At 44.3% G+C, this 18436-nt stretch overlaps 1 protein-coding gene across 1 annotated transcript in view; it reads left to right on the top strand.

Moving 5' to 3' along the window:
• The window catches only part of LOC124718916 (pneumococcal serine-rich repeat protein-like), a 282270-nt gene that overhangs the window by 224362 nt on the left and 39472 nt on the right, over positions 1 to 18436 (top strand). The window contains exons 5-6 of the mRNA XM_047244570.1: positions 5521 to 6368; positions 15855 to 16080. Of these exons, the coding sequence (XP_047100526.1) occupies positions 5521 to 6368; positions 15855 to 16080 (1074 nt within the window). The remainder of the gene's footprint in view (positions 1 to 5520; positions 6369 to 15854; positions 16081 to 18436) is intronic.

Genomic DNA, 18436 nt, shown 5'->3' on the forward strand with positions numbered 1-18436 from the left:
TCTTACACCCTTCTTAATACGAGCACTTCGTTCTTGATCGTCCACTCTTATTATTCCTTCTTGGTTGTTGTACATATTGTACAACAACCCCCTACCTTTTTTTCAGAATTTCGAACAGCTTGCACCATTTTATATTGTCGAACGCTTTTTCCAGGTCGACAAATCCTATGAAAGTGTCTTGATTTTTCTTTAGCCTTGCTTCCATTATTAGCCGTAACGTCAGAATTGCTTCTCTCGTCCCTTTACTTTTCCTAAAGCCAAACTGATCGTCACCTAGCGAATTCTCAATTTTCTTTTCCATTCTTCTGTATATTATTCTTGTAAGCAGCTTCGATGCATGAGCTGTTAAGCTGATTGTGTGATAATTCTCGCACTTGTCAGCCCTTGCCGTCGTTGGAATTGTGTGGATGATGCTTTTCTACACACCAACGTGAATAGTCGTTTTATTGCCACTTCCCCCAATGATTTTAGAAATTCTGATGGAATGTTATCTATTTTTTTTTATAATAACGAAAATCGCCGAGCTCACTAAAAGACGTCTAACCTCTCTATCTGTCAAAAACAAACGAAGTATGCTGTAAGCTTGAAACTGTGATCATACGTTCGGGATATGTTACCAATATAACAAAAAAGAAGGCCGATAATCGAATGTACGTTGCCCGCGCAATTTGGAAAGTCACCTTACTTTTTCAACAGCCGTCGTACGTGACACACAAACACGGCCGGTCACGTGATAAATGCCGTTAATGTGTAACGCGGAGCGAGGTATGACGGAAATGGGAGATGCTGTACCGGCAGATGATTTTAAGTGACCAATAGCTGAACTGCAGCAGACGACGCTTTTTGTAGCTCTGAATTTAAACTCGAATCCTAACCTAACCTAACCACAACCTCGTGACGTGCAATGTATCCAAGAAAACGGCGATCGACAGTCTGTGACAGAACTAAAATCACCATCGTTTCGTTCACAGTTTTAAGGCTAACCTCTGCGAGCAATCGCAAGACAGAACATCTCGTTTGTTTGCATCTTCCACAGAAAAATTTCAGTTTTTTGCGCTACCCGTGAATAGTAATTTTCGCTGTCATTCGTTACCTGTAACTAGGTTCACACTTGCTACACGGGTTGCCCCGTTACCAACCGATGAGCAGTACTTGTTGGCACTTCCTTGCAGGTTGTAGGCGGCAGAAGCAGATTCCAAACGAAAACAGGATGATAGAAAAAAAATAAGAACAATAATCAAAAACGTCAGGAGAGTGTAAAATTTGAAGCAGCAAAGAATCAGAAATACTAAAAAGCTAGATTTAAACGAATTAATTCAATAAAAATGATAATCGGACGCTTTTGATCAGATTTGGAGAAACAAACAGACGAGATCGAACTTTCTCCCTTTGCACGTCAGGTTTATACGCTCCACTGCACCTTTCAGTGTACTCCGAAAGGCCCTCGTGTTTATGACTGGTGTCTTAGAAAAAACTTTGTCATGGGGGAAGCCTCGTGAGAGAGGTCCACCGCATGAGCGTCTAGGGAATTGATTCCAGTGGTGGTTTCCCGTTGCCTTCCACTGATGGTTATGAAATGATAATGAGGACAACACACCACACACTCCCTAAACGGAGTAAATCTCTGACCCAGCCGGGAATCGAACCCGGGTCCATTGGCGTAACAGTTCGCCGCGCTGACCACTCAGCTATCGGGGCGGACGGTGTCTTAGTCGAGGTGATTAATTGACAGCCTTCAAAAATTCGGCTACACGCAGTGTCGTTCGAAGCTTATCTACTGCATGTCTATCACTCTGATTATACACTGAAGAGCCAAAGAAAGTGGTGCACCTGCCTAATATCGCGTAGGCCCCCGCGAGCACGCGGAAGTGCCACAACACGACGTGACATGGACTCGACTAATGTCTGAAGTAGTGTTCAAGGGAATTGACACCACGAATCCTGCAAGGCTGTCTGTAAATCCGCAAGGGGACGAGGAAGTGGATATCTCTTCTGACAGCACGTTGCAAGGCAACCCAGATATGGCCAAAAATGTTCATGTCTGGAGAGTTTGGTGGCCAGCGGAAGTGTTTAAACTCAGAAGAATGTTCCTGGAGTCACTCTGTAGCAATTATGGATGTGGGGGGGGGGGGGGGGGCACATTGCCATGTTGGAATTGCTCAGGTCCGTTGGAATGCCCAAATGACATGAATTGATGCAGGTGTGTCACCTGTCAGAGTCGTATCTAGACGTATCAGGAGTCCCATATCACTCCAACTGCACACACCCACACACCATTACCGAGCCTTCACCAGCTTGAACAGTCCCCTGCTAACATGCAGGGTCTGTGGATTCATGAGGTTGTCTCCACACCAGTACACGTCCATCCGCTCGATACAGATTGAAACGAGACTCCTCCAACCAGGCAACACGTTTTCAATCATCAACAGTCCAATGCCGGTGCCGACGTGCCCAGGCGAGGCGTAAAGCTTTATATCGCGCAGGCATCAAGGGTACAGGAGTGGGCATTCGGCTCCAAAAGTCCATATCGATGATGTTTCATTGATTGGTTCGCACGCTGACACTTGTTGATGGCGAGCGCTGAAATCTGCGGCAACTTGCGGAAGGGCTGCACTTATGTCACGTGAACGATTCTCGACAGTCGTTATTGGTCCCGTTCTTGCAAGATCTTTTTCTGGCCGCAGCAGTGTCAGAGGTTTAATGTTTCACCGGATTCCTGATATTCACGGTACACTCGTGAAGTGGCCGCACGGAAAGTCCGCACTTCATCGCTACCTCGGGGATGGTGTGTCCCATCGGTCGTGCGCCTATTGTAACACCACTTTCAAACTCACTTAAATCTTGATAACATGCCATTGTAACAACTGCGCCAGACACTTGTTGTCTTATATAGACGTTGCCGACCGCAGTGCAATATTCTCCCTGTTTACATACATCTGTATTGGATATACATGTCTGTACCAGTTTCTTTGGCGCTTCGTTGTGTGAGAACTACATCAACGATGCTGAAGAAAAATCCAGTAGTGTTTGGTTAGTGCTCTGCATGAAACCTGTCGATGTCGTTAGCATCGTGTGTGTGTGTGTGTGTGTGTGTGTGTGTGGTTATCATGAGTGATGAAATACGAAGTAAAAGGGCCAGACTCAGGAATCGGAATCCAAACACATGAAGAAAAAAGCGTGACTTTGAACTGGAAGTGAACTAATTATTGTGGCAATTTGGCAATGCCGAACGGTTCAGGCAAGATGTAGAGCACTCTGAATGGAGGACACATGAAGTGTCAACTTTCAAGTAATTTTAATCGGGCTATAGATTTGAATAGGCTAAACTCGGAATGCTTCGGTTGGTAGTCATTTTCTTTTTAGATACTGTACCGTGTGAGGCAGCTATTGGGACTGTTTTCTTTCCTTGTACATAATTGTTGCAGTTTGGATATTTATTAAACATGTCAGTGCATACACTGTGGTGACAAAAGTCATGGGATATCTCCTGATATCATATCGGACCTCGTTTTGCCCGGCATAATGCAGCAACTTTTGAAAACGTTCCGTGAAAACTGTCCTGAGCAGCTAGCTGGGCAGCCCACACGCAACAGAAATATCTTAAGAGCTGCCAGGCTATTTTACTCAGGCTCACAACGTGCTGCAACTTGAAGTTGCAATTGTTTAGGATTGTTTCAGGAAATGTGCAGAACTGTTGAGGCGTGTGTGTGAAAACTCATTAATGCCAAAGAAAGCTTCAAGGTACTGAGTATGTAAGCCTTCACTTTTGATAATAGTGGGCGAAACATAAACAAAATTGATTTCAGACACAGTTACAGAAAACTAGCTTACCGCCTGCTGCTTCGCTCGCATAGTCTGGTCTCCACGGATTTCGTTTTGTTTTTCTTCAGTCAGATTTGAATGTTGATTATAAGTAAATCTACACATTCTGCAAACAGCATATCTAGTCTACGCAACCTAAGTTGCAGGCAAGGTACTAAAATTAAATAAAACAATTCTTCACATAAGATTTGCACAACTTTTAAAAAATTTAATTGAATTTATATTTTCCTACACACATTGGTCATGTTCAGATCGACAATCTAAAAACAGTGTACCTCGTCTACACGAGCGAAGCTGCAGGCAGAAAGTTGGAATTTATTGAAACGCTTCTTTTTATACATTATAGGTGGCTGCACTGTTCATATTCATCAAATAGTTTTATAAAACTTTTCATCACCTATTTCACCCGTTATGGTTGAATTCCTCGAAGCACTGAAACAAATTTATTTACTTATTTTATTTCTCGCCCAGAAGTTAAGTATCAGATACACAGACATTACTTTAAAAATGATTTAGTAGTTCTTTGTAATGGTTTAATAAAACAAAAAACAGAAAAAAGCTTTCAGCCACTACTTCACCCCCTGACACATCGAATTACGAAGAATTCTGAAACTAGTTTTTATTTCTGACCAAGAGACCAGATACCAATTTTCGTAGTTCTAGCTTCAAAATTGCCTTTATAGCGACATTTTAAAAAACCTTTCCTCTGTTTCACCCTCCTTGTGGTGAAATTTCGAAAATTGCCTTCTTAAACGATGCCTACCGTGTAAGACCAGTCCCCACTCCAAATTTCAAGTTTCTATCCTTAGTGGTTTGGACTGGGCAAAGATGTGTCAGTGAATCAATCTGGCCCTGTTCCACCCCATTAGGGGTTGGATTTCCGAAAACAGTTATATACGTATTTGTTAATTTCTAACTGAGAAGCCAAATACCAAGTATCCAAAACCGGTAAAATGTGTATTTTTTAATTTCTACAAACATATTTTCATAGATTTATCTTCAAAAATGATTGCATCATGAAATATTAACATAAAAATTTTCAGCCCCAATTTCACCCCCATAGTCGTTCAATTTCCAAACATTAAAATAAGTATTTTTTTTATTTCTAACCAAGAAGGCAAATTCGGATTTTCGTAAATTTAGCTTTTAAAATGAAATATTTCATAAAACATCCCCAAAAGGGATGTTTTACAAAAGCAATGAAACCCCTTTTTTATTTCTAAGCCAAATACCAATTTTCATAGACCTACCTTTAAAAATACTTTTAGTAGTTCTTTAATAATGATTTATTTTCAAATAAAACTTTCACCCACATTTCACCTCCATATGGGTTAAATTCCCCAGAATGCCGAAACACGCATACCTTTATATTTTACTGAGAAGCAAATACCCATTTTGTAGCTCTAGTTTCCAAAATTGCCTTTATAGCGTCATTTGTGAAAAAAAAAGTTCCATCATCTACCTCATCCTTTTAGGTGTGGAATTTCGGAAGTCCCTTCATGAACGATGCCTGCAGTGTAAGACTAACATCTCTAAATCTCGAGTTTCTATCCTTAACAGTTTGGGCTGGGCATTGATGAGTCAGTGAATCGCTCAGGACTTTTCCTTTTGTATATAGACTAGTGAGTGACTTGTAAAACGCAATACATAGTTGTATTTACAGGAATGTACTTTTATACCATGTTTCACTGTCCACAGCGCTATTGGCCACTCTGAGGTGGACTCACAGCCATCTGCCATGAAGGAACATAGTGACCAGCATGGGGACACCACCCAAACGAGAGGCCCAGCAGGACCAGTGAGAAGTTCTGTCGCCACAGCGTCCACTGCTGCCAGCGGCGTGACCACCAGCATGGCTTCACAACCACCAGTTCCCATCACAGACCTAGCAATGGCTACCAGTACCTCCAAAGTACAGCCCCAGGGGGGGCAGACTGTCACCAGTCTGAGTCCATCGATCAATCACAGCGCTGACTCAGTAACGACTGCCTCATCAGTGTCCACTACCCTCAGCGAAAGCAGAGGGTCTGCAAGCCCATCAGGGCAAAGCAATAACCATCCAACTGCCAGTGGTTCTGTAGTCCATGCACCCATGCATATTGACCAAGACATCAGTTCCACGAACCAAAGTGCACAAGATACAGGAGGACCCCTGACACTTACAAGCGAAGATCTGGCCCATGGACGTCATGAGGACACCATACCATCGCCAGGCACCTTTCAGTCCACCTCTGCACCACCCACTCCCATCAGCACCATCCATTCCAGTGCATCCGCCACCACCGCAACCAGCACTAGTGCATCAGTATCTGCAGCAGTCAGCACCACCGCAACTGGTGCTGCTGTATCACAGCCACAAGGCTCCAATGGCACACACGTAGTTGAAAAGGGAACAATTGACAACATCGTCCATGGGGGACCTTCAGCTCCACTTGAAATCGCTACAACTGCATCGAATCAGACCGTCACCCATGTGGGCACCACTCCTGCAAGTGTTGCCACCAGAACCAGTGTTCCAGTTGTACAGCACCCAAACGTGCAGACAGGTGAGTATTCCAATTTGTTCATTTCTACCATGATTAATATTCTGCTTTTCCCGTAGCTTTAATTCCAGTTTAATTCCAGAAATAGGGAGGGATCATTGTAGGTATCCATATTTTCTATTACAGTCTTGTGCCTTGTTGGGATGAAGTTTTACAGTCTTTGGGTTACGATGTGTGCCCAAAGCTGCCTTGGTCATCGTGTGGGACATTGTGAAACCTCTATTTACAAAAGTATCATATTCTGCCCAGCAAGCCATGGAAAGAGTCCTCTTGGGCACAATTTGAAGGGTTAGAAAAACAAACAAATGTGTTGGAGAAGAGAGACGACTTCATGATGCGCTAGTGCCATTTGCAAAATTGAAACAGTTCGATCGGGCGAACTGAAATAATCGGAGATGGGCAAGGGGGATTGTGCATTTGATTTCTCATGATAAGAAAATACCTAGATGACGACCTAACGGAAGATGGGCTGAAGCCATAAGGGAATAGAGGAACAAACAGGACCTTCATCACGCTGACGATCGTTATGTGTGGATAAATTTGAAAGAGGCCTCTATCCAATAGTGAATGATGAATGTCCGATGATCAAGACCATCTTCTGTGTACAGCATGTCCAAATTGGTCAGTCTCTCTCTCTGTCTCTCTCTCTCTCTCTCTCTCTCTCTCTCTCTCTCTCTCTCTCTCTCTCTCTCTCTCAGCGTTTCCTAGACTCATTATTTAAGATGTGATCATGCCTAGTGACAGCATTCCTCCAGCTAAATGTCTGTGATTAGTCAGTAAACCAGACGGTAGGGTGCGATTATGGGAATGCTGTTGGAACTATTGAGATAGTCATTTTAAGTTCTTTGCACTGGGGCCCATCTCAGAATTCTCACGTTTTACAGGGTGTTTCAGAAAATAGTTCTACAAACTTCGGGGATAGTTATTTATACCAAAACAAGAAAAACCGTCTTTAGGTCTCTAAAATGCACAATTAAGAGCTATGCGCTCTCGTTCATCTTCAATACTGTGAAACACATGTCTTCTACTGCAAGCTCATTGATTTCAATATTTTGGGAGAAGATAATGTAACCCACAAAAAGGAAAAAGTCTGTAACTGCCTTGCTGCATATCGTCGTCCGATAGGAATCGTCAGCCCTTCAAGGTATTTTTCAAGGTATCGAAGGCTTGATAATTACATGGGGAGTGGCCAGGACTATAGTGCGGTGCTCGAGTTTCTCCCACTTGTCCGTAGTGGATCGACCTGCGTTTTGTGTAGACCTCGATCAACACGGAACTAATCGCACCATTCCACAACGGTGCTTTTCTACGGATATACAGCCTTACACACATTGTTCCTTCTCCGATGTGGGTGCCCCACTATTGTTTGTTCTTCGGCAGCCAACAAAGTGGAACGTAATACGCAACGCTCGTTGCACCGTAACAAGAGATTCAGTCCTTGCAGACTAAAATACAAAAAGCTTTCTGTTTACTAGACGCATCTTTGCTACTAGCGCGTCTTTGCTACTAGCGCGTTTTACAGGACGAAAAAGGAAACAGTGAACGTACATGTGCACAGGTATCAGGGTTGCCACAAGTTCCGGAAATATCAGGGAATGTCAAATATTTCAGGGAAATTCGAAAAAAAAACACTGGAAAAATCTCGTTTTTGTCTCAGTAGCATGAAACTTTGTTTACTGAGATGTGATGCTTCGTCGCTGGCTGGGCGCAGCTGAGTTGGTGCGCCGCTTCCCTAGTCACTGCTTCTCCCCTTGCCACCCTTCCCCTACACCTTGCAGTCAGTGCTGCCACCATTACTTCCGCCGGCCGCGGTGGTCTAGCGGTTCTAGGCGCTCAGTCCGGAACCGCGCGACTGCTACGGTCGCAGGTTCGAATCCTGCCTCGGGCATGGATGTGTGTGATGTCCTTAGGTTAGTTAGGTTTAAGTCGTACTAAGTTCTAGGGGACTGATGACCACAGATGTTAAGTCCCATAGTTCTCAGAGCCATTTGAACCATTACTTCCTGCTAGCCTAGGAGCTGCCCATCTGAGGCAGGGAGGCGTGAGGAGTGGTTTGTTTGGATCTGATTCTCAGAGACTGTTGACGCAGCGGCCGGAAACAACGCTCATGTGTGCATGAGTTGTGTCTGAGTGATTGTGCGAATGTGTGTCCGCTCTCGTTTTCTGTCAAAGGCTATGGCCAAAAATTTTGTTACGATAGTGTGATTGTCTTTTCAATGTGCCTGTCTGTGGCTCAGCGATCATCTTTATGATGAGTTGCTTCCTATCCTCAGTAGTGTTGACTCTCAGAGTATCTGTGCAAGTTATCTGTTGCGTGCGTAATCACCGAGGTATCATTTCGTCAGCATGGTGTCTGCGCCACATGAGTGGTATTCATGGCGGGCCAAAACCACAGGCCATTTCTATGGGTACCTTTAACGGATCAGCCCTACCGATCTGAAGCCCATAGTTTCCCACTAATGTGCGGGCCCTGTCTTGTCGGATCTGGTCTCCCCGATGTGCCCGCAGGCTGGGTCTGTCTGTATGTGGCGCAATGCAGCGAATTTTCATGTTTTATCCATAGATCCAGGACTGTCGTGCTTCTCGGCAGCTCAGAGGCTACGGGCGATGAATTTCAGGAATGGAGACTGTCTCGCCGCAGGTACAGTGTACAGTGCGGCATTTTATAGACATTTCATTTATTCTAGTACATTTTCGAACTTCTAAAGTAGTTTATATATTAGAATGTATGGACGATAAAAAGAAGAGAACTGTCGCAGTCACCGGCAGTTTGTACGCTATATGCTCATGTATTTCTTGAAAGAAAAATCACAGAATACATCTAGGATAACAGACATAGCACAGTGGGTAATAATCGACACAGTAGAAACAACATTTTATTGGCGGTCACCTATAGTGTTGGTTTACACAACTCTTACCCACTTGGTGACAAAATTGAGTTGTTTGTGTACCAATCAATGGTATGAGTTCTCCAGTGTCACAGTGAGTGCAGAACCAAGAATACTTACTCTGGAGCAGAGGGCCACATATCAAGTTTCGAATCTCAGTTAGGGCCATTTGGTATGGGAGATCGCCAGACGGAGATTCTCCCTCTTCTCAGAGACACAACTGATATATCCACTGACTTTGCACAGAGTGGTTACTGATGAAGAATGCATTGTGTTGTCAAGAATATCGCAACACCATTGGCTTCACTTTATGTGTTTAGCCGCGGTCGTGAGTGTGGTGTCACCGCCAGACACCACACTTGCTAGGTGGTAGCCTTTAAATCGGCCGCGGTCCGTTAGTATACGTCGGACCCGCGTGTCGCCACTATCAGTGATTGCAGACCGAGCGCCGCCACACGGCAGGTCTAGAGAGACTTCCTAGCACTCGCCCCAGTTGTACAGCCGACTTTGCTAGCGATGGTTCACTGACAAATTACGCTCTCATTTGCCGAGACGATAGTTAGCATAGCCTTCAGCTACGTCATTTGCTACGACCTAGCGAGGCGCCATTACCAGTTACTATTGATGCTGTAAAATATGTACCGTCAAGAGCGATGTTCACCAATTATGGATTAAAGTTAAGTATTCCAGAAGCTACGTACGTTTTTTACTAGTCTCATTTCCGTGTCCTGTTCCAGACCTCACGCCAGCCTGCGTGAGCTTAAACGCGTGCCTTTCGGCTTCCTCCTAGTGGATTGGCTGTCTTGCCAATCCACAACAGTGAGCTCCATATTTGCCACACATAATTCCCCCCTCCCCCCCACAATCTGTTGTAACACATTTAAGGTGACAAAGCGAAAAATAGTTCTCTTAAGCTAAAGTTAACTGTGCCCCTTAAAGAATTCCTCACCTATTGTTGTACCACGTAGGAAAATCAGGTCTGCTAGTTCATCATTAACTCTGAACTCTGTGTTAATACCTCTAAAAATCAATGGCTTTTGTACAGTAGCAGAGATGTCTGTAGGTACCTCCATGGCTATTGGATACCAAGCAAACGTAGGTGCCTTTTCTTGCAACTAGTTTGGTAAATTACAAGGAATATCTTCAACTTAACGCACCACTTCATTTGCTGACAGAGTAGTGCTTCACATTCTGCGGTTTTATCGGGAAACAGTTCTTCATCTGTGTTTAAAATCCACTTCTGTATGTAATCACCATCAGTGGATGGCTTGCCTCGTTTGGCTATTTGGCCGACATTTCGTAAATTAACTTTTGCAATGGTCTCACTTTTATGAGCGCATTTCTTAAAAATGTTTATTTGACATACCTTGCCGTCAAATGTATCAGCCTGTGTTTTGTATCCCGCCTGGCAGGCGGAGCGTGGGTAAGGAACAGGGAAAGGTACTAATCTCTCGGTACTGCAAATACGGTTTAAGCACCTTTACTAGTGGATAAACATATGCAAACATATTACGTAACTTGCAAGGTGGTGCGAAGGTGAAGCGAAGTGTCCTGGCTGTCTGCTCCTGATGAAATGGGGTAAAGCAGTCGCGGAGCTCGTAGACCTCGACAGCGCCGGCTAGAGAGTGCTGTCGTCGGTGTCTCTCGTAGTGCCAACCTACCAGAGCGGAACTACGTTGTGGCATCGTAACTGGCACATTTAGTACAGGTCTGAATATGTCTTAAGACAGCCTTTGCATATACACAAAATTTTTGGTAGTTTATCAACTGCTGGGAGTAGAAAAACAGTTTTCTTTTTCGAAACGCGCTTTGTGCTCAAACTACACTCAAGAGTCAAAGAAACTGGTACCCTTTGCCTAATATCGTGCAGAAGTGCCGCAACACGACGTGGCATGGACTCGACTAATGTCTGAAGTAGTGCTGGAGGGAACTGACACCGTAAATCCTGCAGGGCTGACGATAAATCCGTAAGATTACGAGAGGTGCAGATCTCCTCTGAACAGCACGTTGCACGGCATTCCAGATATGCTCAATAATGTTCATGTCTGGAGAGTTTGGTGACCAGCGGAAGTGTTGAAACTTAGAAGAGTTTTCCTGGAGCCACTCTGTAGCACTTCAGGACGTGTGGGGTGTCGCAGTGTCCTGCTGGTATTCCCCAAGTCCGCCAGAATCCACAATTGACATGACTGGATGCAGGTGATCAGACAGGATGCTTCCGAACGTATCACGTGTCAAGAGTCGCATCTAGACGTATCAGGGGTCCCATATCACTCCAACTGCATACGCCCCACACCATTCCAGAGCCTCCACCTGCTTGAACAGCCCCATGCTGACATGCAGGGTCCATGGATTCATGAAGATTTTTCCATATTTGGACACGTCCATGCGCTCGATACAATTCGAAACTAGACTCGTCCGACCAGGCAATATGTTTCCAGTCATCAACGGTCCAATGTCGGTGTTAACGGGGTCAGACGAGGCGTAAAGTTCGGAGTCGTGCAGTCATCAAGGGTACACAAGTGTGCCTTCGGCTCCGAAAGCCCGTATCAATGATGTTCCGTTAAATGGTTCTTACGCTGACACTTGCTGATGGCCCAGCATTCAAATCTGCAGCAATTTGCGGACAGGTTACACTTTTGTCACGTTGAACAATTCTCTTCAGTCGTCGTTGGTCCCGTTCTTGCAGGATCTTTTTCCGGCCGCAGCGATGTCCGAGATTTGATGTTTTACCGGATTCCCGATATTCAAGGTGGTGGTTGTTGTTGTTGTTGGTGTTGTTGTTGTTGTTGTTGTTGTCTTCAGTCCTGAGACTGGTTTGATGCAGCTCTCCATGCTACTCTATCCTGTGCAAGCTTCTTCATCTCCCAGTACTTACTGCAACCTACATCCTTCTGAATCACTAAGCATTCATCTCAGGGTCTCCCTCTACGATTTTTACCCTCCACGCTGCCCTCCAATGCTAAATTTGTGATCACTTGATGCCTCACAACATGTCCTACCAATCGATCCCTTCTTCTTGTCAAGTTGTGCCACAAACTCCTCTTCTACCCAATTCTATTCAATACCTCCTCATTAGTTATGTGATCTACCTATCTAATCTTCAGCATTCTTCTGTAGCACCACATTTCGAAAGCTTCTATTCTCCTCTTGTCCAAACTATTTATCACACATGTTTCACTTCCATACATGGCTACACTCCATACTAACACTTTCAGAAACGACTTCCTGACATTTAAATCAATACTCGATGCTAACAAATTTTTCCTCTTCAGAAACGCTTTCCTTGCCATTGCCAGTCTACATTTTATATCCTCTCTACTTCGACCATCATCAGTTATTTTGCTCCCCAAATAGCAAAACTCCTTTACTACTTTAAGTGTCTCATTTCCTAATCTAATTCCCTCAGCATCACCCGACTTAATTCGACTACATTCCATTATAATTGTTTTGCTTTTGTTGATGTTGATCTTATTGCTGTCTCTGACAGAATTACAATGTCATCGGCGAACCTCAAAGTTTTTATTTCTTCTCCATGGATTTTAATACCTACTCCGAATTTTTCTTTTGTTTCCTTTACTGCTTGCTCAATATACAGGTTGAATAACATCGGGGAGAGGCTAGAACCCTGTCTCACTCCATTCCTAACCACTGCTTCCCTTTCATGTCCCTTGACTCTTATAACTGCCATCTGGTTTCTGTACAAATTGTAAATAGCCTTTCGCTCCCTGTATTTGACCCCTGCCACCTTTAGAATTCAAAAGAGAGTATTCCAGTCAACATTGTCAAAAGCTTTCTCTAAGTCTACAAACGCTAGAAACGTAGGTTTGCCTTTCCTTAATCTTTCTTCTAAGATAAGTCATAGGGTCAGTAGTGCCTCACGTGTTCCAACGGTACACTCGTGAAACGGTCGTACAGGAAAATCCCCACTTCATCGCTACCTCGGAGATGGTGTGTCCCATCGCTCGTGTGCCGACTATAACACCACGTTCAAACTCACTTAAATCTTGATAACCTGCCATTGTAGCACCTGGAGACGACTGCACCACACACTTTTTGTCTGTTATAGGCGTTTCCCACCGCATCGCCGCATTCTGCCTGTTGAGATACTTCTGTATTTGAATACGCATGCCTATACCAGTTTCTTTGGCGGTTCAGTGTAATTAACCGAGGAATTACATTTCGCCAAGTGAGACTATTTGCACTCTAAGCTTTTATTTTCATTCATTGCTTTTCACAAGCGTAAACGATAAATAATGTTGCCCTGGTAATGAACTAAACATTTACCTTAATTCGCACCACCAGAGTCGTGTGGTCTACATAGAGCAAAACTTCCATATATGTCGTTAGGTACCCACGCTTTCGATAGGCAGCCATTCTTGGACATTACCCATTTAATGGTGACGGGAACGTTAGTATTTACCAGTTGTATATGAAGGATCAGTGATCAAGCTACACAAGGCTGTTTGCGGTTGAAGCTGTTGTCTGTAAGAACGTACCAACGCCAGAAGACTGTAGCGATGTACAGGGATTCCTGGAGACGATTGGTGAGCAGTCCAGGGAGTTGCGGTTCACGCTGAACGTAAGTAAATATAACAAATTGCAAGAGTACCCCAAGGGAGTGTTGTAAAGAGTGGCAACTCACATCTGGAGGCTTACCGGCAATGGTTCCTTCGCAAATCATTCCCGACTGCAACTGGAAAATGAGGAAGTGACAGTGGTGCAGAAAGTATCCTCAGTCACACACCACAAGGTCGTTTGCGGAGTACACATCTAGATGCAGAGTTAGACGTCAGAGATACACACCTATAGTTTTGTGCGTCTGCCCGCTGACTCTTTTTGAAACGACCTGCGCCCTTTTCAAATAACTAGGCTTCCTTCAGACCTCCATTGTTCTTCTTACACCCCAATTGGGGGTGGAACAGTAAGGAGGTGTGGGGGTGGAGGGTGACAGTTGTACACGAATTATACTCCGCCACGTAGTGTTTCAGTGCTTAGCACATTGCGTCTACGCCGACCACTCGATAGCACTTTCAGGCATTGCCTTTATAATTAATAATTTATTCTTCTCTAGCTGTGTTCATTTTTGATTCCACGCTAGTGTGTTTATAACCGTAACTAGGAGGGCAGTTACGGAATGTTTCTAAACTTCCAGACGGATGTGCTGGATCGTGAGTACCTGGAACCTTCAAAACAGGGGTGTTCTTTATTTCAGCCTGCCTGGGTCGCTTCGGAAGTACCGGGTGATCAAAAAGTCAGTATAAATTTGAAAACTTAATAAACCACGGAAAAATGTAGATAGAGAGGTAAAAATTGACATACATGCTTGGAATGACATGGGGTTTTATTAGAACAAAAAAACAAAAAAAACAAAGTTCGCATAATGTCCGACACATGGCGCTGGACAGCAAAACTGCTACCGTGACGGATGAGAGGTACGCCGATATGTTACAGAATCCCATCATCCCCAGCCTGGCTGATAAACACCTGCTGGGACGTACGATGTTTATGCAGGATGGCGCTCCACCCCCTATTGAAAGATCTCTTGCGCGCGTCGTTTGGTGAAGATCGTGTGCTCACCCGCCACTTTCGTCATGTTTGGCCTCCCAGGTCCCCAGACCTCAGTCCGTGCGATTACTGGCTTTGGGATTACCTGAAGTCGCAAGTGTATCATGATCGACCGACATCTCTAGGGATGCTGAAAGACAACATCCGACGCCAATGCCTCACCATAACTCCGGACATGCTTTACAGTGCTGTTCACAACATTGACATATTGAGCATTTCCTGTAAAAAACATCATCTTTACTTTGTCTTACTTTGTTATGCTAATTATTGCTGTCCTGATCAGATGAAGCGCCATCTGTCGGACATTTTTTGAACTTTTGTATTTTTTTGGTTCTAATAAAACCCCATGTCATTCCAAGCATGTGTGTTAATTTGTACCTCTCTATCTACATTATTCCGTGATTTATTCAGTTTTCAAATTTATACTGACCTTTTGATCACCCAGTACTTTTGGGCCGTACATAATACCACCAGTAACCACTGAGCATAAAAATAGACACCGGTATGGATCATTCGGACTAGTGCGTCAATAGAATTGTGTGGCGGGAGTTTCAAATTGAAAATATTTTTAAAAAAATGGTTCAAATGGCTCTGAGCACTATGGGACTTAACATCTATGGTCATCAGTCGCCTAGAACTTAGAACTACTTAAACCTAACTAACCCAAGGACATCATACAACACCCAGTCATCACCAGGCAGAGAAAATCCCTGACCCCGCCAGGAATCGAACCCGGGAACCTGGGCGTGGGAAGCGAGAACGCTACCGCACGACCACGAGCTGCGGACTGAAAATATTCAATTTATAATAACGTTTCACAAACGGATTTTTTTATTTATTACTTTTATTTACGGATCATGCGATGGTCACTTTATGGGCTGTACTGGTAATTGCATGGGGCCGCATTTGGCCTCCGGGTTGGACACCCCTGCTTTGAACTGACAGAACTTCGTAACAGCGCAGCAGTGTAAGAGATTCACTCTTGCCACAGATCACTTTTTCACCCTCTTCATTAGTGCTGTTGTCTCTCCCACAGGTAACATCAACGAATACAACGTTACAGTGGAAACCAAGAGCCGCAACGGAAGTAAAACCCAAGGGGCCTCGGCTGGAGATTCTTCTGCGACTGCCGGTCAACAGGGAGGCACCAGCGCTGCCAACACTACAGAGAAGAACGGCAACGGCACCAGTGTTGCCAACTGCTCACTCGCTGAACCCCTAAAGAACTGCAGTAACACTAACGATACCGCCCCCACTGTTACGTAAGTTCATTTCCAACTTATTTTGTACATCAGTAGAGACGGCACAGTATTGGTAACATGTTTTCACATGTTTAGAATTAAACAGTGCATTGCACATGTAGATTTGTAAAAGGCTTTTTATAATCACTTTTCTACAAACAAACTTTTTATTTTTTACAGAAACGAAAATAGTTATGCTTTATAGATTTCGATGCGCCGAATACGCTTAAAATTGTCTCGTTCCTCAGAGTTACAAGTAAATAAGGTGTTTCCGTTTCACATTCACACTTATGGGTCATTATAAGAGCTACTTGCAAAGACGTTGGCCGTCCGGAGTGGCCGAACGGTTCTAGGCGCTTCAGTCTTCGGGCATGGATGTGTGTGATGTCCTTAGGTTAGTTAGGTTTAAGTAGTTCTAAGTTCTAGGGGACTGACGACCTCAGAATTAAAGTCCCATAGTGCTCAGAGTCATTTGAACCATTTTTGCAAAGACGTTGTGACAAGGGTTACTCAACCTCTAAGTGAGTAAGGTGACTGCTATTTTCCACCGCGACTCATGTTACCATCTAGTTACGTGTGCATTGTCGAATCTAGAGACGAGACGTGATGTTGTCGTTTGTTACGGCTGTACCACTCGTGGTTGCGTCAGTTCACTTATTAGACAAATGAGTGTCGTGGTGGATGTCAGTGAATGTATGTGATGCAGTCCCGGATCTACGATATTACCTAACCGGAGCAAAAGCTTGATAGTGCCAGAGGGAGGACTCGAACCTCCGACGGGGGAGCCGCGCGAACCGTGACAAGATGCCACAGACCGCACGGCTAGCCCGCTCGGTCAACTGTATATATCCTATTGGTTACAGTAGCAATATACTTGGAATGTTAAGTCCCACCTTACTTGTAAGAAGGAGACAGTTTTAATCATAATTTCGTATTCAGTGCATCGAAATCTATAAATACGTCTACTTTGGTTTCTGCAAAAAAGCACTATGTACCACTGTGTGATGTGGAAGTGGAATAAAACGTTTCCCATTGTTTGGCTTTGTGGTACCAACTACAGAGACTGAATGGTAATCCATTCACTTTATGCAAAGTGGACTGGAGTTGTCAGCAGTGATTAAACGGCTCTTTCTTTGCGTCATCAGTATTCTGACTGTCTTGATGTAACCCGTAACGATTTTTGACACTACAAGTGAAGCCAGCCTTGCTGTGTGTCAAGACTTATACATGATACCTTGCACGAGGTCAAATAAGAACGAGACCCCAATTAATTAAAAAAAATGGCTGTGAGCACTATGGGACGTAACTTTTGAGGTCATCAGTCCCCTAGAACTACTTAAACCTAACTAACCTAAGGACATCACACACATCCATGCCCGAGGCAGGATTCGAACCTGCGACCGTAGCGGTCGCGCGGTTCCAGACTGTAGCGCCTAGAACCGCTCGGCCACCCCGGCCGGCATTAATTAAAAGCAGACTGGCATTTCTAAGGCGTACAACCAACAGTGTGGTGTATTTCTTTTTGTTAATATCAACTTCCAGCGAAGTATAGGGAGCCTGTGATAGAGCAGTACACAAACAAATGATTATAACGAAATACGCAATCCTTAGAGACACTCTCCGATATGTGATCTCACATGCGCATGTGCCCAAATGTTCACTATGACGCAGGCAAATGTACCCCTGGCAGTCAGCATGTGGACGCCACAACGGAATGTGCACTGTGTGCTGCTTGGTTAACAGAGTTAAAATCTGTAACACGTGTGCAGTGGCCTGCAAGAAGAAAATGCAACGTGGATCCTCTCACACGTAAATCCATTTAGCAGTGGGACAGAACTCTTTGAGAAATTGTGAGTTTGATTTCAAATGCTGCAAAACATCCTAAAATGCATGTGAGTGAAGAGAGAGTTGAATGTAGGCTCGAAGAATTCGCTAGAGGCTCCCGTAAATCCGTTAGAGAAGTTGGTAAGGAACTATTAGTCCCCTTTCGACGGTGCACGACATTGCGCACAAACTCTCCCACTGCTTGCGTACAAACTCCAACTTTCGCGCCACACTAGACCTGAGGGTCACCGCAGACGTTGTGATTTTGCTGTTGAATTGTTGCATTGTTTCGACGAAAACAACAACTACCTCAATGCAGTGCTCTTTAGTCGCGAGTCTACCTTCCATTGCTGTGGCAAAGTTAACCGACATAACTGTCGATTGTGGGGAAGTGAGACTCCGGGAGAAATGATGGAGTATGAAATGGTGACACCTGAAGTTAATTCGTGGCTGGGGTTACATAAACATGATTTGATTGGTCCATTTTTTCTTGGCGTGTACAGTGAGAGTACACACCTACCTCGACTTCCCGGCGAACTCTGCAGTTCCACAA

Source organism: Schistocerca piceifrons, chromosome 10 (assembly GCF_021461385.2).
Source record: "Schistocerca piceifrons isolate TAMUIC-IGC-003096 chromosome 10, iqSchPice1.1, whole genome shotgun sequence".
In the NCBI taxonomy this organism is placed as follows: domain Eukaryota; kingdom Metazoa; phylum Arthropoda; class Insecta; order Orthoptera; family Acrididae; genus Schistocerca; species Schistocerca piceifrons.